The sequence below is a fragment of the Babylonia areolata genome, chromosome 21 (assembly GCF_041734735.1).
Source record: "Babylonia areolata isolate BAREFJ2019XMU chromosome 21, ASM4173473v1, whole genome shotgun sequence".
Classification (NCBI taxonomy): domain Eukaryota; kingdom Metazoa; phylum Mollusca; class Gastropoda; order Neogastropoda; family Buccinidae; genus Babylonia; species Babylonia areolata.
Genome location: NC_134896.1, coordinates 2,986,114 through 3,013,726, shown reverse-complemented (window position 1 = coordinate 3,013,726; position 27,613 = coordinate 2,986,114). Strand labels below are relative to the sequence as shown.

Sequence of the window (27,613 nt, the reverse complement as noted above, 5' to 3'; positions counted from 1 at the left end):
TGACAGATTGTCGCAGTGCTAACTTCCACATGACAGATCATAACATTGTTAACTTCAGCATGACTTATCGTAGCAGTGATAACTTCAGCATGACAGATCATCGCAGTGCTAACTTCCACATGACAGACCGTCACAGTGCTAACCTCAGCATGACAGATCACAGCAGTGATAACTTCAGTATTACAGACCATAGTTGTGCTTAGTTTGCTCAGCACTAAGAATGCTCCTAAGTTTATGGAATCAGCACAGATTGTGAAAAATCTAAAGGCTAATCAAACTTAGCACTGCTAAAATGGCTCATGCAACCCAGTCGTGTTTGCAAACAACAGCAGAAATCTGCCAAAGCAAATAGCTGTCACTGAAATCTGGATATTGCCCTTTGGGCTAGAATGTATCACCTTGAACAGAGAAACTAGATAAAATACACTGTAACCTGGGTCTATTGCCCTTTGGGCTAGAATGTATCACCCAGAACAGAGAAACTAGATAAAATACATTCTAACCTGGGGATATTGCCCTTTGGGCTAGAATGTATCACCTAGAACAGAGAAACTAGATAAAATACATTCTAACCTGGGGATATTGCCCTTTGGGCTAGAATGTATCACCTAGAACAGAGAAACTTGATAAAATACATTCTAACCTGGGGATATTGCCCTTTGGGCTAGAATGTATCACCTAGAACAGAGAAACTAGATAAAATACATAGTAACCTGGCTATATTTGGAAATCTAAACGAACCAGATAGAAAATGTATAAAACGGCATATACGTTGTGTTATACCTAGTATGACAAAGGCATTAACCTTTTCCTTTCACTTTCAATGATTTAATTTATGTTCAAATTTACCAACAGCATTACAAATTATCATTTTCGTGGAATAACTGCATAGCATTTGACTCATGCTGTCAATTCCTTTAGTCCCAATTTTACATCACTTTGTTTGGACTGCATAGATTGTCATTCTAAGTGTTGAAATTTCCCATGCGGAATGAACATTACAATAACATCCAACAAGTGATGTATACATCAGACAAGGTCCAAGAAAACATCCCTGCAGTTCCCTCGGATGGTGTGTAAACAGAGGTAGTCTGTCATAGCAACTCTCCCCTGGATGGTGTTAAAACAGAAATAGACCCTCATAGCAACTCTCCCTTTGAGGGTGTTAAAACAGAAATAGACCCTCATAGCAACTCTCCCCTGGATGGTGTGTAGACAGAAATAGACCCTCATAGCAACTCTCCCCTTGAGGGTGTTAAAACAGAAATAGACCCTCATAGCAACTCTCCCCTGGATGGTGTTAAAACAGAAATAGACCCTCATAGCAACTCTCCCCTGGATGGTGTTAAAACAGAAATAGACCCTCATAGCAACTCTCCCTTTGAGGGTGTTAAAACAGAAATAGACCCTCATAGCAACTCTCCCCTGGATGGTGTTAAAACAGAAATAGACCCTCATAGCAACTCTCCCCTGGATGGTGTTAAAACAGAAATAGACCCTCATAGCAACTCTCCCCTGGATGGTGTTAAAACAGAAATAGACCCTCATAGCAACTCTCCCCTGGATGGTGTTAAAACAGAAATAGACCCTCATAGCAACTCTCCCCTTGAGGGTGTTAAAACAGAAATAGACCCTCATAGCAACTCTCCCCTTGAGGGTGTTAAAACAGAAATAGACCCTCATAGCAACTCTCCCCTTGAGGGTGTTAAAACAGAAATAGACCCTCATAGCAACTCTCCCTTTGAGGGTGTTAAAACAGAAATAGACCCTCATAGCAACTCTCCCCTTGAGGGTGTTAAAACAGAAATAGACCCTCATAGCAACTCTCCCTTTGAGGGTGTTAAAACAGAAATAGACCCTCATAGCAACTCTCCCCTTGAGGGTGTTAAAACAGAAATAGACCCTCATAGCAACTCTCCCCTTCAGGGTGTTAAAACAGAAATAGACCCTCATAGCAACTCTCCCCTGGATGGTGTTAAAACAGAAATAGACCCTCATAGCAACTCTCCCTTTGAGGGTGTTAAAACAGAAATAGACCCTCATAGCAACTCTCCCTTTGAGGGTGTTAAAACAGAAATAGACCCTCATAGCAACTCTCCCTTTGAGGGTGTTAAAACAGAAATAGACCCTCATAGCAACTCTCCCCTGGATGGTGTTAAAACAGAAATAGACCCTCATAGCAACTCTCCCTTTGAGGGTGTTAAAACAGAAATAGACCCTCATAGCAACTCTTCCCTTTGAGGGTGTTAAAACAGAAATAGACCCTCATAGCAACTCTCCCTTTGAGGGTGTTAAAACAGAAATAGACCCTCATAGCAACTCTTCCCTTGAGGGTGTTAAAACAGAAATAGACCCTCATAGCAACTCTCCCTTGAGGGTGTTAAAACAGAAATAGACCCTCATAGCAACTCTCCCTTTGAGGGTGTTAAAACAGAAATAGACCCTCATAGCAACTGTGCCCTTGAGGGTGTTAAAACAGAAATAGACCCTCATAGCAACTCTCCCCTGGATGGTGTGTAGACAGAAATAGACCCTCATAGCAACTCTCCCTTGAGGGTGTTAAAACAGAAATAGACCCTCATAGCAACTCTCCCTTTGAGGGTGTTAAAACAGAAATAGACCCTCATAGCAACTCTCCCCTTGAGGGTGTTAAAACAGAAATAGACCCTCATAGCAACTCTGCCCTTGAGGGTGTTAAAACAGAAATAGACCCTCATAGCAACTCTCCCCTGGATGGTGTGTAGACAGAAATAGACCCTCATAGCAACTCTCCCTTTGAGGGTGTTAAAACAGAAATAGACCCTCATAGCAACTCTCCCCTGGATGGTGTGTAGACAGAAATAGACCCTCATAGCAACTCTGCCCTTGAGGGTGTTAAAACAGAAATAGACCCTCATAGCAACTCTGCCCTTGAGGGTGTTAAAACAGAAATAGACCCTCATAGCAACTCTCCCTTTGAGGGTGTTAAAACAGAAATAGACCCTCATAGCAACTCTGCCCTTGAGGGTGTTAAAACAGAAATAGACCCTCATAGCAACTCTCCCCTGGATGGTGTATAGACAGAAATAGACCCTCATAGCAACTCTCCCCTGGATGGTGTGTAGACAGAAATAGACCCTCATAGCAACTCTCCCTTTGAGGGTGTTAAAACAGAAATAGACCCTCATAGCAACTCTCCCTTTGAGGGTGTTAAAACAGAAATAGACCCTCATAGCAACTCTGCCCTTGAGGGGTGTTAAAACAGAAATAGACCCTCATAGCAACTCTCCCCTTGAGGAAATAGACCCTCATAGCAACTCTCCCCTTGAGGGTGTTAAAACAGAAATAGACCCTCATAGCAACTCTCCCCTTGAGGGTGTTAAAACAGAAATAGACCCTCATAGCAACTCTCCCTTTGAGGGTGTTAAAACAGAAATAGACCCTCATAGCAACTCTCCCCTGGATGGTGTTAAAACAGAAATAGACCCTCATAGCAACTCTCCCTTGAGGGTGTTAAAACAGAAATAGACCCTCATAGCAACTCTCCCTTTGAGGGTGTTTAAACAGAAATAGACCCTCATAGCAACTCTCCCTTTGAGGGTGTTAAAACAGAAATAGACCCTCATAGCAACTCTCCCTTTGAGGGTGTTAAAACAGAAATAGACCCTCATAGCAACTCTCCCCTTTGAGGGTGTTAAAACAGAAATAGACCCTCATAGCAACTCTCCCTTTGAGGGTGTTAAAACAGAAATAGACCCTCATAGCAACTCTCCCCTTGAGGGTGTTAAAACAGAAATAGACCCTCATAGCAACTCTCCCTTGAGGGTGTTAAAACAGAAATAGACCCTCATAGCAACTCTCCCTTTGAGGGTGTTAAAACAGAAATAGACCCTCATAGCAACTCTCCCTTTGAGGGTGTTAAAACAGAAATAGACCCTCATAGCAACTCTGCCCTTGAGGGTGTTAAAACAGAAATAGACCCTCATAGCAACTCTCCCCTTGAGGGTGTTAAAACAGAAATAGACCCTCATAGCAACTCTCCCCTGGATGGTGTGTAGACAGAAATAGACCCTCATAGCAACTCTCCCTTTGAGGGTGTTAAAACAGAAATAGACCCTCATAGCAACTCTCCCTTTGAGGGTGTTAAAACAGAAATAGACCCTCATAGCAACTCTGCCCTTGAGGGTGTTAAAACAGAAATAGACCCTCATAGCAACTCTGCCCTTGAGGAAATAGACCCTCATAGCAACTCTCCCCTTGAGGAAATAGACCCTCATAGCAACTCTGCCCTTGAGGGTGTTAAAACAGAAATAGACCCTCATAGCAACTCTCCCTTTGAGGGTGTTAAAACAGAAATAGACCCTCATAGCAACTCTCCCTTTGAGGGTGTTAAAACAGAAATAGACCCTCATAGCAACTCTCCCTTTGAGGGTGTTAAAACAGAAATAGACCCTCATAGCAACTCTCCCCTGGATGGTGTGTAGACAGAAATAGACCCTCATAGCAACTCTCCCTTTGAGGGTGTTAAAACAGAAATAGACCCTCATAGCAACTCTCCCCTTGAGGGTGTTAAAACAGAAATAGACCCTCATAGCAACTCTCCCTTTGAGGGTGTTAAAACAGAAATAGACCCTCATAGCAACTCTCCCCTTGAGGGTGTTAAAACAGAAATAGTCTCTCATCGCAGCTCTATCCTGGAGGGTGTGAAAAAAATCATTGTAACTCAAACAAGTAACTCACAAGTCATAAAGTAACCAACAAGCATTGATGCTACAAAAGAACCTGACAAAACCCAGGAAATATACGCAGTCTCCCTCTGGATGCAACAACTCTGACCCTCCAGAACACACACATAAAAACAACACGTGCAATCATAGTTAAACAGTTTATACATGTATAAAGAGAAAACAGTTTTTATGTGCATACAAGGGATTCTTCGACGGCTTGGCAGGTTGTGATCAAGAGCAGCATAGTGTGCCATGCGAAAGTCTGCTGAGACCAGTTAAAAAAAAGAAAACTGTGTTGGTGTGATCATGTAACAAGATCCAATGACCTTACTAAAACATTCCTCCAGGGAACTGTTGAGGAAGGGAGACAGAAAGGAAGACAGAAAAAAAAAGAAGAAGAAAAAACAGCAACAAAAAACAACGATGGACTGACAACACTGCAGAATGGACAGGAAAACCATTTGCAGAGACCCAGGCTTTGACACACAATCCACAGACCTGGAGGAATCTGCTGAACAGTTCTGTGCGGCGCCCAATGACTCTTCACAGAAGAAGAGGAAGAAGAAGGAGAAGAAGAAAATACAAGGCATTCAAAAAACTTGAACGTCTAATGTGGCAAGCTATGGAAGTGATTTTACAGCCCAACAACAGTGTCAGGGAATGCGAATCATTTCTTCATCACTTGGTCATGGTCTCTCATGAAGGGGTATACATGGCCATAAAAGTACATCACATAATATTATACATACAATCAACGGTCACGCCAAATGAAAATTATTTTTGAATCATATTGTTGAGCCAGTACATTATCTCCAAATTCAAATGAATGAATTGTACCAAAAAATTGACAAATTGTGTAATATCACTGTCTTTAACAGATGATAGCAACAAAATTAAAGGCACATGGATGTTGGTAATATTTTGACGGGATAAACTTTTGAATAATATCACTACGAGCTGGACAATACAAGACAAAATGTAACTCATTTTACTTTGATTCTTTACAAAATGGACAAAGTTTTGTTTTTTTTTCATTAAATTCCCTGATTGTGGTGGTGGTGGTGGAGGCACGATATGAAGAGGTTCTATGATGCCTTAAAAGAAGTCTACGGCCCCACATCCTCAGGATCATCCCCCCTCCTCAGTGCAGATGGGAATACCTTGATCACCGAGAAGGAGAACATTCTCGAACGATGGGCTGAGCACTTCAACAGTGTCTTAAATCGCCCTTCCTCCATAAATGATGAAGCCATAGACCGTCTCCCACAAGTCCCCACCAACGAAGCACTGGACGATCCGCCAACACTTCTTGAGACCCAGAAAGCAATCCGTCTGCTATCCAGTGGCAAAGCACCTGGCTCAGACTCCATACCAGCAGAGGTCTACAAGGATGGAGGCACTGTGCTGACTGAGAAGCTTCATCAGCTGTACTCACTCATGTGGAAAGAAGAGACGATCCCCCAGGATTTCAAAGATGCATCTATCATTCACTTGTACAAGCGAAAGGGGAACCGGCAAGCCTGTGATAACCATCGGGGCATTTCCTTGCTCTCCATCGCAGGCAACCTTTTGAATAATATCACTACGAGCTGGACAATACAAGACAAAATGTAACTCATTTTACTTTGATTCTTTACAAAATGGACAAAGTTTTGTTTTTTTTCCATTAAATTCCCTGATTGTACAATTACATCAGATACATCAAATCGAAATTTAGTTGCTATATATTTTTAATGTTTGTCCATGATAGGCAAAAGGTAAGTTTTACTTCAGGGGTAACAGAAGTTCTATACATATTAAAACTATCACTAATATGAATATGTCAGTGCCATTTCTTTTGCCATCTACAATGAATTAAACGTTGACGAAAAACAGAAATAAATACTAACACACTGTGCATAATAAAAACCATATTCAAATATTCAAACAAACAACTGCACACAACAGAAACACAATTCTTTTTCCATCTACCATCTAATTCATTCAAAATTTAATGAGCTTCACAAGGTAACCGAAACTCTTCCCTCTGTAACCATTCCAACCAACAAGGAATACAGTGAGCAGCTGAATTCATATCTGTAGGATTTCTATCAACTTCACTGTACATCAGATCATTAGGTGTACACATACCTACCTACAGAACATTTTCAATGGAAATAAATGTACAGATTCACAATTTACAACCGCTTTGTTCAACATCCATATTTCTGAGCCATAATGTGCAACAGTCTGCACTTGGGAGTAAAATATTTACATAAACAGTTTGAAGGAAATATTGTTAAAAGATGATATGTTGTTTTTAACAATATCCGAAGGTACTTTTAGTTTTACACATTTACTGCAGGCACTGTAACGCCATTATACAACCATCTTTTTCTCATACCAAAATATCCACCTTTTTGAAAAACAATGACCTACTTTTGTTCATATTTACCTTAACAAAAGTGTTGATGCAGCATGGTGTGAATTATTTAGCAAAGGATGTGTTCCCACTTTCTCTCTTCCTGGTTCTATCTTGAATTTATGACAACTGCATTGAAACTTTATTTACGGATGATGTATGTATCTGGAATTTATGAATACTGCATCAAAACTTTATTTACGGATGATGTATGTATCTGGAATTTATGAATACTGCATCGAAACTTATCAACAGATGATGTATGTATCTGGAATTTATGAATACTGCATCGAAACTTTATTCACGGATGATGTATGCATCTGGAATTTATGACTACTGCACTGAAACTTTATTCACGGATGATGTATGTATCTGCAAGATGTGACATATAGTTTCCTTGACAAGAGTTTAGTTTGATGTTCCCATAAAACAGAAATTTTGTACTCTCTTCAAATGTTTTTCTCCATGACTCAATGTAGATATCTTTTAGACTTTGTGCCACATTTTGGCAATAGAAATCCTTACTATGGAATGTTTGTGAAAACCAAACACAATCACAAATGCTGTTGATAGATTAAAAACAATTTTTGAGGAAGGTAACCATACTGAGGCGAAAAGCGTGTCTGAAATAAATCGGGAATCAAATCCATATACCATGCTCTGATACATGTCTAAAACAACGTGTAAGGGTAGTTCCTGTTTTTGTGCAGATTGTAACAACTGAAAACATTGCCTGGTCAGAGTGATCATAATTAATCCTCTCTTTTTAGTTTGAAAGAATGTACCAGATCTGATGAATTCTATTTCAAGGTACATGAATGAATTGACATCTACTGTTTCTCTTCCAAATTGAAACTGATTTTCTGTTTTCCGATTAGAATTGAAGATTACAACAATAACAACAACAAAAATAATATGAATTATCATAACAATAAGAACAATGAAAAAATAATCATCATCATAATCATAATCAGCTTTATTATAATCACAATCATAAGCATCGTAACAAAGAAAACAGAGAGAGAAAAGCGGACCATCCCACCAGAAGCCCTCACGGTCAGACGGGAGGTGTCCAGCCAGATTTGCGCCACAGCACGGTGAAGGGCCAGTTCAGGTAGTCCTTGGTGGACAGGGCTTTCGCCGTCATCACGTTGTACGGGTCCAGATGGTGCCTCTGCATGAAGCTGGTGGAGACACACACATCAACAGCCTTGTTTCAGACACACACATGAACAGTTTTGTTTCAGCCATAATGTTAACAGCTTTGTTTCAACCACAATGTTAAGCCTCTTGTTTCAGCCACAATGTTAAACCTCTTGTTTCAGCCAAAATGTTAACAGCCTTGTTTCAGCCACACTGTTAAACCTCTTGTTTCAGCCACAATGTTAACAGCTTGTTTCAGCCACACATGAACAAACTTGTTTCAGCCACAATGTTAACAACCTTGTTTCAGCCACAATATTAACAGCCTTGTTTCAGCCACAAAGTTAACAACCTTGTTTCAGCCACAATATTAACAGCCTTGTTTCAGTCACAATGTTAACAGCTTGTTTCAGCCACACACGAACAAACTTGTTTCAGCCACAATGTTAACAACCTTGTTTCAGCCACAATGTTAACAACCTTGTTTCAGCCACAATATTAACAGCCTTGTTTCAGCCACAAAGTTAACAACCTTGTTTCAGCCACAATATTAACAGCCTTGTTTCAGCCACAATATTAACAGCTTGTTTCAGCCTCAATGTTAACAGCTTGTTTCAGCCACAATGTTAACAACCTTGTTTAAGCCACAATATTAGCAGCTTGTTTCAGCCTCGATGTTAACAGCTTGTTTCAGCCACAATGTTAACAACCTTGTTTCAGCCACAATATTAACAGCTTGTTTCAGCCTCAATGTTAACAGCTTGTTTCAGCCACAATGTTAACAACCTTGTTTCAGCCACACATGAACAACCCTGTTTCAGCCACAATGTTAACAGCTTGTTTCAGCCACAATGATAACAACTTTGTTTCAGCCACAATGATAACAACCTTGTTTCAGCCACAATGTTAACAGCTTGTTTCAGCTACAATGTTAACAACCTTGTTTCAGCCACAATGATAACAACCTTGTTTCAGCCACACATGAACAACCCTGTTTCAGCCACAATGTTAACAGCTTGTTTCATCCAAATGTTAACAGCCTTGTTCCAGACACAATGTTAACAACCTTGTTTCAGCCACAATGTTAACAACCTCATTGTTTCAGCCACAATGATAACAACCTTGTTTCAGCCACAATTTTAACAACCTTGTTTCAGCCACAATGTTAACAGCCTTGTTTCAGCCACAATTTTAACAACCTTGTTTCAGCCACAATTTTAACAAGCTTGTTTCAGCGACAATGTTAACAGCCTTGTTTCAGCCACAATTTTAACAACCTTGTTTCAGCCACAATGTTAACAGCCTTGTTTCAGCCACAATTTTAACAGCCTTGTTTCAGCCAAATGTTAACAGCCTTGTTTCAGCCTTGTTTCAGCCAAATGTTAACAGCCTTGTTTCAGCCACAATTTTAACAACCTTGTTTCAGCCACACATGAACAAATTTGTTTCAGCCACAATGTTAACAACCTTATTTCAGCCACAATGTTAACAACCTTATTTCAGTCACAAATGATAACAACCTCATTGTTTCAGCCACAGTGATAACAACCTTGTTTCAGCCACAATTTTAACAACCTTGTTTCAGCCACAATTTTAACAACCTTGTTTCAGCCACAATGTTAACAGCCTTGTTTCAGCCACAATTTTAACAACCTTGTTTCAGCCACATTTTTAACAACTTTGTTTCAGCCATAATGTTAGCAGCCTTGTTTCAGCCACAATTTTAACAGCCTTGTTTCAGCCAAATGTTAACAGCCTTGTTTCAGCCACAATGTTAACAACCTTTTTTCAGCCACACATGAACAACCTTGTTTCAGCCACAATGTTAACAACCTTGTTTCAGCCACAATATTAGCAGACTTGTTTCAGCCACAATGTTAATGGCCTTGTTTCAGCCACAATGTTAACAGCCTTGTTTCAGCCACACATGAACAAACTTGTTTCAGCCACAATGTTAACATCTTGTTTCAGCCACAATGTTAACAGCCTTGTTTCAGCCACAATGTTAACAACCTTGTTTCAGCCACAATGTTAACAACCTTGTTTCAGCCACAATGATAACAGCCTTGTTTCAGCCACAATGTTAACAGCCTTGTTTCAGCCACAATGTTAATGGCCTTGTTTCAGCCACAATGTTAATAGCCTTGTTTCAGTCACACATGAACAACCTTGTTTCAGCCAAAATGTTAACAGCTTTGTTTCAGCCATAATGTTAACAGTCTTGGTTCAGTCACAATGTTAACAGTCTTGGTTCAGCCACAATATATATGTTAATGTCTTGTTTCAGTGACAATTCAGACACAATGTTAAAAGTCTTGGTTCAGACACAATGTGAAAAGTCTTGGTTCAGACAATATATATGTTAATGTCTTGTTTCAGTGACGATTCGGACACGATGTTAAAAGTCTTGTTTGAGACAGTGTTAAAAGTCTTCTTTCAGACGTAATGTTCAAAGTTCTGTTTCAGATTTTGAATATATATGTTTCAAGTCTTGTTTCAGTCACAATGTTTAAGGAATGTGTGTCTGCATGAAACTGATGGAGGTAAAAGAAAAAGGAACTCTTTATATATATATATATATATATATATATGTGTGTGTGTGTGTGTGTGTGTGTGTGTGTGGAATTTCAATTATATACATATATATATGGAATTTCAATTATACTGTCAGATAGAAAGATTCTTTGTCTTTAGTATGGCGTTTTCTCGAACTGTTGCTGGTAACTGGTGTTCCTACACGAACATGAAGAAGGAAACAGAAGATTGTAACAGAGTCTGTCTTCAGTTCTAAAGGCGATGATTTGAATTGGTTTTATGCACCTCGTTTCAGTGACTGTCAAAAAGTCTAGTATTCGAACTATTGTTGGATTCCTCAGAATCCAAACATTGTAAAGAAGTAATGGCGTTATAAATATTTCACAACTGAAACATTTTGCCCTGTGTGTTATGGACATTTTAACAACTGAACACGTTTTTCCCTCTGTGTGTTATGAATATTCAACGACTGAACACATTCTGACCTGTTTGAAAACTGAGCAGGTCCCCCTTTTAGTGTGTGAACGTGTTGCCAGATACGTTTCTCTTGTTTGTAGCCATCTCTCTCTCTCTGTCTCTCTTTGTCTTTCTTTTTTCATCTGTGTGTGTGTGTGTGTGTGTGTGTGTGTGTGTGTGTGAATATGCATTGTCTTTGTCGGTTATAACTACTGCGACAGACTTAAATTGATCCAATTTTGTTCGATTTATTTAGAATCTGCGTCATTTGCCCCTGAATGGCCTTGCTAAATGACACCCACACGCAGAGCTGATGATGAAGGCATGACCATGTTGAGGGCAGAGACTAATGATAATGATGATGACCATGATCAGTGAATCCACACCTGATGATGAAGGGTCCTCCATAGTCTTTGAGGGACTTGACGTGCTGCCATTCCATCCACACCAGGGGGATGTCCACTTTCTGGAACAGCAGCTCCGCCCCGGCCAGGGCGTGGCCCTCGTAACTCTCCACATCAATCTGCAACCACGTGACCTCAGGCCTCACACATTTCACCTAGTCCTGTTCACCTAGTCCCCACTCACTAGTCCCTACATGCTAGTCTCCATTCACCTAGTCCTCACTCACCTAGTTCCCACTCACCTAGTCCCCACTCACCTAGTCCGCTTTCACTAGTCCCCACTCACCTAGTCCCCATTCACCTGGTCCGCTTTCACTAGTCCCCACTCACCTAGTCCACTTTCACTAGTCCCCATTCACCTAGTCCCCACTCACCTAGTCCCCATTCACCTAGTCCGCTTTCACTAGTCCCCACTCACCTAGTCCACTTTCACTAGTCCCCACTCACCTAGTCCCCATTCACCTAGTCCGCTTTCACCTAGTCCCCACTCACCTTGTCCCCATTCACCTTGTCCCCACTCACCTAGTCCCCATTCACCTAGTCCCCATTCACCTAGTCCACTTTCACTACTCCCCACTCACCTAGTCCACTTTCACTAGTCCCCACTCACCTAGTCCCATTCACCTAGTCCGCTTTCACTAGTCCCCACTCACCTAGTCCACTTTCACTAGTCCCCACTCACCTAGTCCCCATTCACCTAGTCCGCTTTCACCTAGTCCCCACTCACCTTGTCCCCATTCACCTTGTCCCCACTCGCCTAGTCCCCATTCACCTAGTCCCCACTCACCTAGTCTGCTTTCACCTAGTCCCCACTCACCTTGTCCCCACTCACCTAGTCCACACTCACCTAGTCCACTTTCACCTAGTCTCCATTCACCTAGTCCCCATTCACCTAGTCTCCATTCACCTAGTCCACACTCACCTAGTCCCCATTCACCTAGTCCGCTTTCACTAGTCCCCACTCACCTTGTATCCATTCACCTAGTCCCCATTCACCTAGTCTCCATTCACCTAGTCCCCATTCACCTAGTCTGCTTTCACTAGTCCTCACTCACCTTGTATCCATTCATCTAGTCTCCATTCACCTAGTCCCCATTCACCTAGTCTCCATTTACCTAGTCCCCACTCACCTTGTATCCATTCACCTAGTCTCCATTCACCATATGAATGGCCACAGAGCAACAACAGACATTCACCATATGAATGGCCACAGTGCTGTCATCCAGTCCTTTAACACCCACATAGACATCAGACATCCACCAAATGAATGGCCACAGAGCAACAACAGACATTCACCAAATGAATGGCCACAGAGCAACAACAGACATTCACTAAATGAATGGCCACAGAGCAACAACAGACATCCACCAAATGAATGGCCACAGTGCTGCCATCCTGTCCTTTCATGATGGTGACAAAAGCTATGGCACAAGCAGTACTGTAATGGCGGTGTAAACGTCATTATACATGTAAAAGCTCACAACACCACTGCAGGGGGTCCACACGGGAGTTGCACCCCAACAGGACGCAGCAAATGACCCACCTTTAGAGCGGCTTTCTTGAAGGGCAGCCAGTCCAGCAGTCGGTCCACATGGATGGAGTAGACCACTGTGTGCTCCCGGCCCTGGGCCGCGGGCTCCATCACCTTGTACTGGGTCCGAGGGTTCCGCTCTGGCTCGGTGAGCGCCAGGGTGACGTTGCCCTCCTGGGAGGACACGGCGTTCTGCGCCACATGCACCAGGTGGGCGTGGCCAGAGTCCAGCACGGAGCGGCACAGCCTGAGGGCGTTGCCCGGAATGGGTTCCACAGCCACCACCTGCCGGCCCTGCAGGGCGGCCTGCATTGTCACCAGCCCCACGTTGGCCCCCAGGTCGATCAGGGGCAGGTTCCGGGACAGGTTCAGGAACTGAGCCATCTCCTTTCGCTCAAAGTACTTGCCCTTGAGGAAGTCCTGGCTGAGTAAGCTGTCATCTTCGAAGGAGTCATAGACGTAGAGACTCATCTGACCAAAAGGCGAAGGAAGGGTCACTTTGCGCAGCTGTCTGTTGCGGTCACAGATGACGGGGGACCAGCCCCGGGCAGTCATGGAGGTCAGCACTGGCAGCTGCTGAGGAAGGACTGGGTCCTGCCGCTCTTGCACGTGGATCTCTGGAGCAGCCTGTCCTCCCGCCAGTGGGACAGCTCTCAGTGCCGGCAAGTCCTGGGTGGGGAGAGGGGAACGAGCGAGGGGCAGGTACCTGTACAGCAGCCACACGACAGGGACGGCCAACATCCCCATCAACAACATCCGGGAGGCCGCGCGGTTCAAACCCAGGCTTCGTACCATTTTGACACTCCCTCTACAAGTTGTGCTGACCGCTGACTGTCGAAACACACATACATACACACGAGCCCCCGCGTATACATACACACGCGCGCACACACACACACACACACACACACAGGTCTATAAGCAGCGTGTAGGGAATACGAATTACCAGAGAACCATATGAAGGGTTTCTAAATAACAACAACAACAACAACAAGAATAGTGATGATGATGATACTGACTGATATTGTCATACTGTTTACACCTACCCAATGAAAACAGTCATATTGTTTATTGTCATACTGTTTTCACCTACCCAACCAATACAGCCATATTGTTTATTGTCATACTGTTTTCACCTACCTGACTGATACAGTCATATTGTTTATTGTCATACTGTTTTCACTTACCTGACTGATAAAATCATATTATTTATTGTCATACTGTTTTCACCTACCTGACTGATAAAATCATATTATTTATTGTCATACTGTTTTCACCTACCTGACTGATAAAATCATATTATTTATTGTCATGCTGTTTACATCTGCCTCATTGAGTCATATTATTTATTGTCATACTGTTTTCACTTACCTGACTGATACAGTCATATTATTTATTGTCATACTATTTTCACCTACCTGACTGATAAGTCACATTATCTATTGTCATACTGTTTTCACCTACCCAACTAATACAGCCATATTATTTATTGTGATACTGTTTTGACCTACCTCACTGATAAAGTCATATTGTTTATTATCATACTGTTTGCACTTACCCAACTAATGCAGCTATATTATTTATTGTCATACTGTTTGACCTACCTGACTCAAAAACTTGAGAATGAGAGTGTAGATGTAATGCATTCAAATTTTACAGAAGTTGTGTTATCAGCAGCTATGTCGATCCTAAAAGTAAAGGCTGTGAAGTCAGGTGACCGTTCAGGCAATGTCTGGTGGAATGATGCATGTGAAAAGGCAGTTAATTACAAGAAAGAAACATTTAAGAACTACCTCGCGGACAGTGAGCCCCCCCAAACCACAAAGAAATGAAGAAAGCAAACACTCATAGTAATATGACAGTAGCACAGACTAAAAAAGATCATTGGTCATCATTTTGTTCACAAGAAATTTCAGATCATAAAGACTTTAATAAAGTTTGAACAAAAATGAAAGAAATGAAAAATGGAATAAAGTTATCAAGCTGCCCAATATCAAACGACTCACAAAACAAGTTTCTATCAGATCGGGAAAAGGCAGAAATCTTTGTTAAAATGTTTGCCAAATATAGCAAATACGAAGGCGTGTAAAACACATAGATAGAGAGAAGAAAATAGTGCTTTATACAGTGATCCCATTCCTCGAAATGACTTGTGGTCTAATTCTCCTATTACACGAGGAGATACAAACCGCTATAGCTTCACTTAGCAATAAAAAAAAAAAAAAGTTCAGTTGGCATCGATGCACTATCTAATGAAATGCTAAAACGCATTCCGAAAAAATGTATCGTTTTCCTACACAAAATATATCAGAAATGTTGGGTATCTGGAACTGTACCACAGATATGGAAAACATCAATAGTTGTACCAGTTTTAAAAGCAGGAAAACCTAAACTTAATATAAAAAAAATAGCATGTCAGTAAATTAATGGAAAAAATAGTCCTGTTGAGTTTACGTTAACTTACTGTGAAAAATACAATATCGTTCCAGTGAACCAGGCTGGCTTTAGAAAAGGAAGATCAACGGTTGAACACCTAGTAAAGATTACAATTCAAATAAAACGTCAGTTTGCCCGCAGAAAAAGTGTCCTAGCAACGTTTATTGACGTAAAAATAGCCTACGATCAGGTTTCTGTTATACAAGCTGAAATCAGTTGGAATATCCGGTAATTTCTACACACATACACAGACACACACAGAGTTCGCGCCAACGCTGTCCCAAACCCCTGCTCTCCTCATCCCCCCCGCCCCCTCCTCCCTCCCCCACCCCTCTGTCTTGGTCGACAAGGCAAGGCAAGGAGTTTATTTCGTGTGGCCCCTGGGGGCATTGAAACATTACACACGTTCACCATCTACACACATCCAATGAATACAGAAAGAGTGATGTCACAAACAAGAAGTAGGCTCATTCGTTCAATCACTTAATATACACATTGTAGGTGGCGGCAGTGAAAATTTAAATATTCATTACAATGACTGAAATGTGATTTTTGGCAAACAACAAGACAATATAAGAAAAACAAAAAAAAAAGTAAGTGAATATCTTGATTGGTTCTGAAGATATTCCATTTTAAAGATGTGACGATGCGTACATGCTGTTAGTACTTAATATTTTCACATTTTCACAGTCATACTGTACTGTCCATGATGATACTGTTATGAAAACTCATATACTTCTAAAAACCATATGATAATAGCATATTGCACAAGAAAAAAATAACACTTCAGCAGCAAAGAAATTGGAAAATATGCCTGTCAAAATAGGGGGAAATTGAAAATCAAGACATGTCAATCTGCACAGAATAGCAACTTTGAAGGTCTACAACACTGAAAAGAATAGACAACTGCATTTCATAATAAAATATCTTGCAGAATACATCACAAAAAGTGCACTGAATTTTTTTCAGGCAGGATAATTTACTGAATTTTAAGTATCAGAGTCTCAAACTTTGAAAAATCTTCAATTTGACCAGCGGAAAAAAGACTGTTTATTGGGGTAGCATGCTGCAAAGATGAATACTTCAGTAACTGTCACAAGTAGGACCAGGAAATTTTGTGTGTGTATTAAGTGAAATGTCAGCTTTCAAAATAAATTAAAATCAATCTTAAAACTTTCATCTAAAGTTAGCAGAAAAGGAATGATACTCGATTTCCTCATAAATAAGGGTCCACGTTGTGGATGAGACTTCTTCAAAATTTTTGTTTTTGAAAAAATATTGAAGTTACAGCCACAATAAGTTACGAGTGGTCTTGGCTGATCAGCTTCTGCAAAATAACTGCAAATTTTTAAACAAATGCAACTTGAGAGCATTGTACAGAATGGGTAGGTTGATGGGGCATTCCACAGCAAAGGTTCCCAAGAGGGAGCAAATATTACTTAAGTTGCTAGCAAAAATGACAGGTATATGAATCTGTTTTCTTTCAGCTCTCTAGCTTTTTCTTCCATCCATGAACCCAGTCATGCATTTCATTGTAGAAGAACCACAATAAATAAGAAATAAAAGGTGGATGATGCATCTTTATTTCTTCACAAAATGGCATTTGATTCACAAGAGAGAAAATGCACACCAAAAAATATCTTTTTTGGCACTCACAGGTTTCCTGGCATCAGCAATAACATACTGCTCGCTACCTGAGCTCTTCATACTGTCCTTTTTGGATCAATGAATAGGTCTTGCATGCCCTGCCATGAGCAGCCCTTTCTGCAACATGTTAGATACACAGATCAGCTCATAAGAAAGAAGAAAGGTTATATTAAATTTAAAACATACAACCAAAAATAGAGCTCTCAGTTTAATATATGTTTAGGATTTTGTCAATTTCTGTGTGTTTTGAGTGGGAGGAAAACACTGTGATAACAGAATTATAAAATGGCATACTGACAGGTAAGTATGCATTCAACAGCAACACAAAATTCACTGCACTGGACTATTTGGCTGCATTTTCCTTTCACACAATAACTCAAATTGCAGCAATACCTTATGCTTTGGCAACTGAGGCTGAAGTTTTGGGGGTCTGTCCTTTCCAGTTGCTGACAAGAGCTTTGCCATCTACATGTACTGTTCAACTTATGTGTGTTTGTTGCATGTGATTATTTACTCAAATATTTCCACTTCAGGGTACTACATTTCATGATTGAGATGAATGTATTACTAAATGTCTTGGGTATATATGATTACTAAATATTGAATATCTTATTGTTAATATGCACATCATACTTAGTATCTTATTCTTTGATATATATATTTTGTGTACTCACCTTTATTTGTGTGTGTATGTGAGAATGCATGTCTTAGATATATATATATATATATATATATATATATATATATATCAAAGTGAATATTTCATTCACAATATGTGCATGGTATTTTGCATTTTATCATTTCATGAATTATCTCTTTGTTTCCTGTTTCATGCAGTCGAGATGCATAGCATATCATTGGTTACATGAACACACACACACACACGTTATACTCTTAATCGCTGGATCACAGATAGTGTTATATAGTTTGACTTAACCTGATGTGCAGCTTAGGCTATGGGTATTATTGTACTGATTTTCTTTCTACTAATTTTACTTTGTTAACAATTGGTGTTAATTTTTTTTAAGAAACAGGATGTTGACTGCACTGTTCAAATTACCTCTTCACATTACACTTTTTTCATACTCAGACATACATACACATACTCACAAGCATACATGTGCAAATGCAAACTTGCTCTCTCTCTCTCTCTCTCTCTCTCACTCACACACACACACCTACTCCACTGACAGGAAAGAAATGGGGGAGGGGATGACTGGAGGGAGGAGGTGGTGGGTCAGCAGTCAGGGATTCTAAGCCGGAGCAAGTGGTCAGTGATTTGGCTCAGTGCCAAGTTTGCCACAACCAATGACAACCCCCTCCCCTCTACTTACCATTGGTGGATGATACTCAGAGACAAGTGAGGGGAATGATTATACAACTTTCAGCAAATTATTAAAGTGAAGTTTGCAGAGGAGGGGGGGGGGATTGGGGGGGGGGGGAGGGGGTTAGTATGAATTGGTGTTCTTGTTCTTTTTGGAATGTGAGAGCATAATAACTATCTGTCTGTATATATTAATATAAAGTTTCACTGCTATCGAAGCAGAAAGCAACTAGAATATCAGACTATCAGACTTTTGTGTGATGTTGAATGAAATGCTCATCTTATGGAAAAAGAAACCACATAACAATTTTTTTTACTCACTTATTTAACACTCACCGAGTCTGTAGCAGACGACGCTAATGCTGTCCCGAGCACTTCCGGTTTTAGACCCAGGTAATAATTTGCTTACTAAAGCAAAAATCAATCAAATATTAGTAATTGGAATTCATGGGCTCTGTTTTAACATGTCCATTTTTCATTCTGTATCAATAGTTTTTGTGTGCTTTACTCAGAAAAAGATAAATCGTGTTCCGATTGAAACACGGTGTCACGTTACGAAAACACTGATGAAATAGATCCAAGCTGCTCAGTTACTGACATCGATCAAAATCCTGATTCAAAGAATTTCAGCTCAATATTGTGCATGAAAGTGCTAATGACATTTGTTTTCAAAAATATTATAAAACTTACCGATGAAACTTAAGATTTTCTGGAGAAACAATGCCATTTTTGTGTTAGATGAAGTGCCGCTCTCCTGTGTCGAATGTTGATTGGGCCGACGCAACTGACGAAGAGGGGTACCTGCTTTTGAATCGCTTGAGCAAATTGACCATGGATCAAAAATCTTAGTTTCGGATACCATTGAAATCAGTAGAAAATGCTCTTTACCGGTCATACAGTATCGCGTAGGGTCAGATTTCATTTTCGAACTGCGCGAGGCGTTGAAAGATAGCCGAAAAATCCCCGTAACTTTGCGCTCAGATCTAACTACCCTACTTCGCCCAAGGCTTGGAAAAAAACACACGAAAGTTCTCCTTGAACTTTCGCCTTTCACGGCTCCCAGTTTTTCGAACAGTAACCAATGAATGGAAAACAACGGATGCGATTTTTTCCACTATGTGGTTGAAACTAACTGTGTCGCGCTCAGAAAGACGCCGGCCGCCATTGAACAAGGATCGCTATTTCGCGTTACAGTACACTTCTTTTTCTTCCATCCGCGAACTCATTACGCATTGTATAAAGCAAACACAATAATAAAAAAAAATAAAAAAAATATGGATGATAAATAATTATTTCAGTTGGATAGTTTTTCACAAAATGAAATCAAATTTAAGAAAATGCACTTCAAAATTAGTCAATTTTTTCATAGGTTTCCCGGCATCGGCCATGGGGGCTGCCGCTACCTACACATTGACAAGTACTGTTTCACTCATAATACAAACAAACATACAAAAAACAGCAAAAAAATCAATTGGAAAAAAAAGCGTATCAATAGACAAAACGTAAATAAAGAGAGCTGCGAATAGCAGAAACCAAGGATTTCAGTTTTAACTACTCTTTTTTTCTTTTTTTCAGAAAATAATTGGTGGAATTTAATGGTGTTTGGGCGGATTCTATAATACCTAAAAAACATTTTTGTCTGATACTTTCAAAAAATGAGCACACAAACAAATAGTGAAACTCATCAGCAATGTCGTTTGTGGAACATTTATCACAGATTCTTTCATTTCTGGGTACACTGTCAAAACCCAGTCTATTAACAGGCAAAGGATTATTAGTTGTTCTAAACTTAACTAAATCAATTACAAAATTATTTGGTAGCACTGTAAAATAAGCATCTTGGCCAAAGTTTGGTTTAAACATCCTGTAATTAATATACATAGTATCGTTATCAACATGTCTATACCAATCTTGCAAAAACTTAACTTTTAAACAACGTTTAACTTTCTCTTTGAACCATGCAGGATGTAAGCTTACATCAAAATTGTGTTGGTTCAACCAGAAACAACTTAATCCAATTTCATTCAGTACAGTATGGATACTTTTCAAGTATTGGTTCTGATGTACGTTATCATTGTATATGTGGTAGTGTGGACTGAAGTTCCGATTACCTCCTGTTTTGTTGTGTTGTAAATTATTGAGGTAAAAAGATTTGGAAGTTAATTTTTTTTTAATTATTAATGCTTTTCTTTTTAATTTATTAACCAAGAATATTTGTAGTATTGATGAGTATTTTAATTTTATTTTTAGGATTATTTCTGTTTTTGAATAATTTTATGGATTATACTTTAAATTTGATGTGAATAGTCCGATTTTAGTTTTTACAAAGACGCCAAGAAGCCGCCATGTTCTGCACCCTGTAGTAGTTTAGCCTGTTGTTTTAAAGGCAAATTTTCTGTATAAAATGATTAAAAATGCATAAATGATAGTTGCTAGAAATAGATGAAAGATACTATTTTGTTTGTCTGTAGAATTATAAAAAGGATGACGTCAAATTGAGTAGATTTAGTTAACATTTTCTCTAGGTTTTATGAAATAAAAAACGCGGGAGTGGAACGTGGATTTGAGAAAGAAGAGAATTGATCTGAGTTCAGATGTCGCAGGAGTCACTGTTGGCTATTGGTGCGACAAACAATATTGTTAGTGTTTTAATAATACTGTCAGGCGCATGCTGGGGTGTTATTGTGGTTGACACTGACGTTTGATTTGCCACTTTGGGCATCCAAGTTTGGATCTTATTTTTGAAATGTGCTAAGAGATCTCTGGGACTGGTTGTTGCAGTCTTATATTTTTAGATTTATAAGATGTTACCAAAGAAAATAATAAGGGTTTTGTGTGTGTGTGTTCCACAGTGTTTTGAAGGGTGTGTTTTGTGATTACCTTAGAGATAGTTTATGCTCTAAATGGCATGATTTAATTGTTGCAACCCAGGAGTGACAGCTGATTCTCTCTTTTATATAATGAGAATTGAGATAAGCTGCTGTGGTTCTGATGTATGTTAGATTGTTTTGTTGAAAATTGCCGTTGGCTGATATGTAACGGTTTGCTTTGTGTGCAGAGGCGCGGCAGCTGTGTGTTTTTTTGTTTTTGTTTTTTTGTTGTTGTTGTTGTTTTTGTTTTTGTTTTTTTAGAGGGATTATGATTAGGAATAGCAAAATTTGGGTTTAGTAAGGGGTTAAGATTAGGATTTGCCAAATTTTGGGACTGGGATTTGTTAACAGGAGGACAGGAAAATTTGAGTTTTTTGGGGTTGTAGTTTTTGTTTGTGAAATAATTGTGGGAGAAGTCAGAGGTGCATGGTTGTGTTTTCTTGTGTGTGTTTTTTTTTTTTTGTTTGTTTACCCATTGTCCACACCATAAGCCCCTTCTAAAATACTCCTTGATTAATAAATGGTTGTTTGAATATGATAAAGCAGTCTGTTATAATTTGTGTATTGTTAGTGAGGCTGTATATTTGTTTTGTAAATTTTTGTATGGTGTCCTGATTAAGACTGTATGACTGGGTGTTGATATTGTTGTTTGTCGTATCTGTGTGTTCTGTATTACTCGTAGTCAAGTGAGCGAGTTGTGGGTGCAGTGGGATCCTGCAAATTATAAATCTAATGTGAGCAGCTAATATTTTCTAAGGGAAATAACCCCTGGGTTTTATTTATTTATTTATTAAATACTTATTTTCTTCTTCTTTTTTTAATTCGCAATTTAATCTTTTTATTTTTTATATTTATTGACTTATTTTATTTCTTTTTTTTGTGTGTTTTTTTTGTTTTTGTTTGTTTTTGGCTCACACTGCCACATATAGATTAAAGAGATCTATAAACAACCGAGGACAGTTTAGACGTTCTTTGGTTTGTAATAAGCCTAAACCAAAACACTAGCATTCTGGATCTAACAGAGACAGACACAGGAAATTTACCAGTTTCACCAAAAACCATCAATGACGGGGTGGATTGTCTTAGTTTTAGAACTTGTTTATAAAATTTTAATTGCAATTTTTCCACGATTTCAGAAATAACAAAACCCCAAATTTCACAACCATATGTAAGTATAGGAAGAACTGTCTTATCAAATAAATCAAAAATTAAATCGACAGGAAGATTAAGTCGGCTAGTTTTCCTCAGTAATGCAAATGCTGCTCTTGAAGCACGATCATAAAAGTCTCGCTGAACAACATGCATTTTATTATTATAATTTAACTTTAATCCCAAATACTGGAAGTCACTTACAACCTCAGTTTTGTCCTTATCATATTTATAATAACTTGCAATATTTTACCATTAATACCACACCTTATATATATTACCAACTTTGTCACTTGCTGTGTGATGGCATTACCAGCCAGCCGGCACGGCATGTTCACGTGCGACAGGCACAACTTGTGCAAATGCGGGAATGTTTCTCCGTGTGGCAGCCTGTCTTTCAAGTCATTCCCCATCTCCCCTTTTCACAGACAGCTGAGGTAGATGGCGGGACTTCGGAATGTAAGCCAGGGAGAACTTAAGCTGATGTGAACTTCGATCATGCCGGCTCATGCAACATGCAGAGAGTTGTATCGTCTTGTCTCCCCAATCTGTCTGTGACGTTAACTGGTGAACTTGTCGTCACAGAATATGAAAAGAAACATGTCTTGAACTGAACGAATCGGGATTAAGCAGTGAATCTGTCAGTCGTTCACATAGCGTCACTAGGACAAGCCAAGATTACTTACTTCAGCATAATTAATTGGGGGAGTGAATGTTGCAGCTTGCATTAGTATGCACAGTATGTCGTGGGAAGGGAATAAAACCAGTGTACATAGTAAATTCATAGCGGTCTCCCAGAAGAACTGAACACTGACACAAGCTGACTGACAGATTGGTGATGTGAAATGCAGGGAAATCCTTGTTGGGCTGTGTGCTGCTTGTAGATGCTACTTTAGGCATAGTGCGAACTTTTTACAGTGTGCTGCTTTTAGGAAGTTCTTTAAGTGTAGGGTGAAGTGCTTTATGTAGGCTGTGTGTTGCTTTTGCTAAGTATAGTGAACTGCTTAGTGTGTGTGGTGTATTGTAAAAATAAACACTATAAAAGGTTACTCCATGTGGCCCTGCTATTGGTGTGAGGAGAGAGAGAGAGAGAGAGAGTGCAAGTGAGTGTGTGCATCAGTCGATCCTATATCCCCCTGTCTGCTCCCGTCTCACTTGGAACAGAACGAACCACGCTTTCGAACAGTGTTTTTTTTTTACATTTATAACTTGGCACAAGAAGCACACACGCCCGCACATTCACATACACGCGCGCGTGCACACCCACACCCACACGCACGCACACACACACGCGCGCGCGCACAGTCACGCCCTATAAGAGAGCGGACAAGAAACCCTCCACCCAACCCAGCACTAACACCCCGGCAACACAAACACAGACTATAACAGAATAAAGGTTTATATACATATATATATATATTCAGCACATTATTATTATTATTTTTAAATACAGAGATAATCTCGAAGATCAAACAAAACAACCAAGTACAACACTGAAGTATACATCAATAAATCAATGTATGACATGACAAGAGGCGCCAGAAAAATAACTGATCACTTTCCTCCAAGTGGAGGTAGATAGTGTCCCGAGTAACAAAATAAATCAAACTTCCTGAGGGGAAAAGCGGTGTAGGTGAAACACAGACACTACGTTGGTGACGATGGAGGCACTAAAGCACCATACGAGGACGATGAAGTGGGAAGGAGATGGAGACGAGACTGGAACAGAACTGAAGTACGATGAAGGTGAGCTGAAGACGGAGACAAGCCTGGACTGAACCACGTACGACGACGATGAAGTCGAGTATGAGACGGTGGCGACGAAGAAGTGACGACGACGAAGACTAGGTCAAACGTAGAACCTCTTGCAGGGACTCAGCCAGGTCAGCGGACACTGGCGGTGGAGGAGAGTAGAAGGCGGTGGCAACCAACGACGCCAAACCCAGGGAGGTCAAAGGCAGGTCAAGGGGAGACAATGGATGCCCAGTGGAAGGGCAGGGAAGTCGGTGGATGGACAGGGAAGTGGGAATGCTTCCAGAATAAGTACTATTACCACAAGGCTGGAAGAACACAGAACACCGAGGACGAAGAGCTCACAACCACTCGGAGGAAACTGATCCCCACTGACGAGCGTCAAGACGGGCAAACAGCCCTGAAACACCAAAGACTGGCACGACTGCCTCTTATGACAGTCGCGGGCGAAAAGCCCCGATTCCTGTCACTGCCCAGCAAAGAAGAGGCTCATCTCAGTTCAGTGACACTCGAAAATTACGTGCAATCAGCACAACCCGCACTGCTCTCTAGCTAGATGGGGTGGGTGAACAAGGAGAGGGTTAAGCACGCATGACTGATTTGTCATGAGATGTGACACACACACACACACACACACATACGCACACACGCACGCACGTACACACACACACGGGTGCACCGACTGAATCCAAAGGTAGACTCCCCAATAATTGCATGCTGCTCATTTTATAAGCAGAAAGTAAAGATTGTAAAGATTTTGAAAGCCAAACAGAAGCTGAGGAGAACCAATGTTTTCGCTGGTTAGGATTTTTCCCAAAGGGTTCGGGAGATAAGACGAAAAGTAAATGTACATTTGAAGAAGGCTCGGAGGGAAAGCGTGTCCATATGGTCTGTGACCATCTGTTCATTGAGGGGAAAAAGTACTTCCTGGAATCACAAGGCTCCTTGAAGGACATGAGATAGGATGTTGGCCGGCCTTGCGTTTGTCATGGTTCAGAAACGGCTGTTTTTGAGAGGGGTACAAACGAAGGATCGACAGAAAAATTCTCATGTCCATTCAAACAGACCCCCGGTTACTGCACGTAAAGCACGTGGGGATTCAGTTGATGAAAGTTTACGCTCGGGTGGAGATGCGCGAACGGAAAATGCTAACTCACCTTCGTGTGAGGTTTCTCGGAGGAGGAATAACAGGTTGCGTTCCGGTGGGGAGGGGGGTCAAAACGCGAATCGTTTTGTAAATAACTCTTTTCCGTCTTCCGAACTCTCGAGTCCTCTTTCTGTAAATGGCACAGGATCATTTTCCTTTCTTTCTTGGAACGTCAATGGTTTGCGTTCTAAGTTTATGTTTAATAACTTCTTTTCATATGTGTCGTCCTTTGATTTTGTATGTTTTGTCGAAACATTTGAAGAAGATTGTCAAACTGATTTATTTCCTGGATTCACATTGTATAATAAACCTGATATTAAAATCACCAGGCAAGGGAGGAAATCAGGTCGTATAGTATGTTTGATGAGAAATGAGTTTTGTTTCTTCAATCGCAAATTACACATAAAATATGGAAATATATGTGCATTCATTATTGATAAGCAGTTGTTTGGATGCTTGAAAGACGTTGTTTTGTTGTTTTTTTACATATGTTCTTATGTACCACCAGAAGGTTCTCCTTTCTATGCTTTTTTGATCATGATAATGGTATTCCTGTTCTTGAAGAATGTCTGACTGATCTGATGTTAGAACATAATGATGTCTATATAATGTTATGTGGTGATCTTAACAGTCGTATCTCAAATATTTCTCCTTCAAAACCATTAAATGACAATATTGAACCTTCTCATTACAAAAGTTGTTCAGTGAATTGTAATCGTTGCTCTCAGGACACACACGTAAATTCTTATGGTAAATTAATGCTAAACATGTGCACTGCATTGGGTCTGAAAATACTGAATGGAGCATGTAACAGTGACCAGGTCACTATACATATACAGGTGAAAATGATAGCAGTGTTAATGATTATTTTATTTTGTCAAATGATTTTTATGAAATGGTTTGTGATGTATGTGAACTGTGTATTGGTGATCGAACTAATTCTGATCATTTTCCCCTGAGTACCGTAACCCTTTTTCCAATGTTAACTCATTCAAAAATAATAATTGTAATACCATATTAGTGATAGAAAAGTATGTGCGGAACGATCAATGTAGCCGAGAATTTTATGGTAAACTGGATGAAAAAGTAATTAATGATAAACTGAAAATGGCTCTCGATCTCATTGATGTAAATGTAAATGAAGCCTTAGAATTGTTCAATGACTGTATCCGGGAATGTGCAGCTTCTGTGAAGAAAAGTATTAGCGTGGATCGTAATAAACAACAAGAGGGATGGTTTGATGAGGAATGTAGATGTTATAGGAGAAAACTTCGCAGGTTACTGAGAACGTTTCGTAGAACTTCAGAGAAAAATGATAATATTATGTTTGTAAGGGCGAGGAAAGAATATAAAAATCTTTGTAATAATTAGAAAAGAATTTATAACAAGTGTTTGTTGGATAACTTGATAGCATCTGTCAAAGATCAAAAGGAATTTTGTGAATGTATGAATAAAATTTCATCCAAAAGGAGGCAACCAAAGAATGATATATCCGTTGATAGTTGGTTTAACCATTTCAAAAGCTTACTGGATATAGATTCAGCTCACAACAGCAGTGATGATCGTAGTCAACCAGAAGTGGAAAATGAATTTATTAATCGACCAATTTCTAAAGAAGAAGTTTTGATTGCACTTGGAAAATTAAAGTATCATAAAGCTGCAGGTCCTGATGGCATAACTGGGGAATTTTTGAAATCCTGTGAACAATTTGTAGTTTTTTTGACAAAATTATTCAATGCTTTATTTGATAAGGGTTTTTTTCCTGAAATTTGGTGTGAATCTATTACTTTACCGCTTCATAAGAAAGGTGACAAAAATAATACTAATAACTATAGAGGAATTTCATTGTCTGATATCAGTAGTACAGTTATCAACCATAGGTTTCAGGAGTACGTAGAACATAACAACATAACAGGTGAACAACAAGCTGGGTTTAAAAGAGGATATTCAACAACTGATCACATGTTTACTCTTATGGCTCTTATTCAGTAACAGTTTTCCCTTAATCGTAAACTTTATGTAGCGTTTATTGATTTTGAAAAGGCGTTTGATTCTATTAACAGAAATTTACTATGGCCTATTCTGACAAAACATGGCATAACAGGGAAGCTT

The 27,613-nt window shown here is 39.8% G+C and overlaps 1 protein-coding gene across 2 annotated transcripts in view; it reads right to left on the bottom strand.

Annotated features, from left to right (window-relative positions):
* Positions 1-3,679: 3,679 nt before the first annotated feature.
* The window catches only part of LOC143296269 (uncharacterized), a 44,031-nt gene continuing 20,097 nt past the window's right edge, over positions 3,680-27,613 (bottom strand). The window contains exons 2-4 of one of the 2 annotated variants that reach the window (XM_076608105.1): positions 13,189-14,007; positions 11,628-11,764; positions 3,680-8,291 (exon numbers count right to left, since the gene is read on the bottom strand). In XM_076608105.1, the coding sequence (XP_076464220.1) occupies positions 8,165-8,291; positions 11,628-11,764; positions 13,189-13,971 (1,047 nt within the window). In that variant the 5' untranslated portion in view covers positions 13,972-14,007 and the 3' untranslated portion in view covers positions 3,680-8,164. The remainder of the gene's footprint in view (positions 8,292-11,627; positions 11,765-13,188; positions 14,008-27,613) is intronic. The other variant, XM_076608107.1, reaches the window with a different exon arrangement.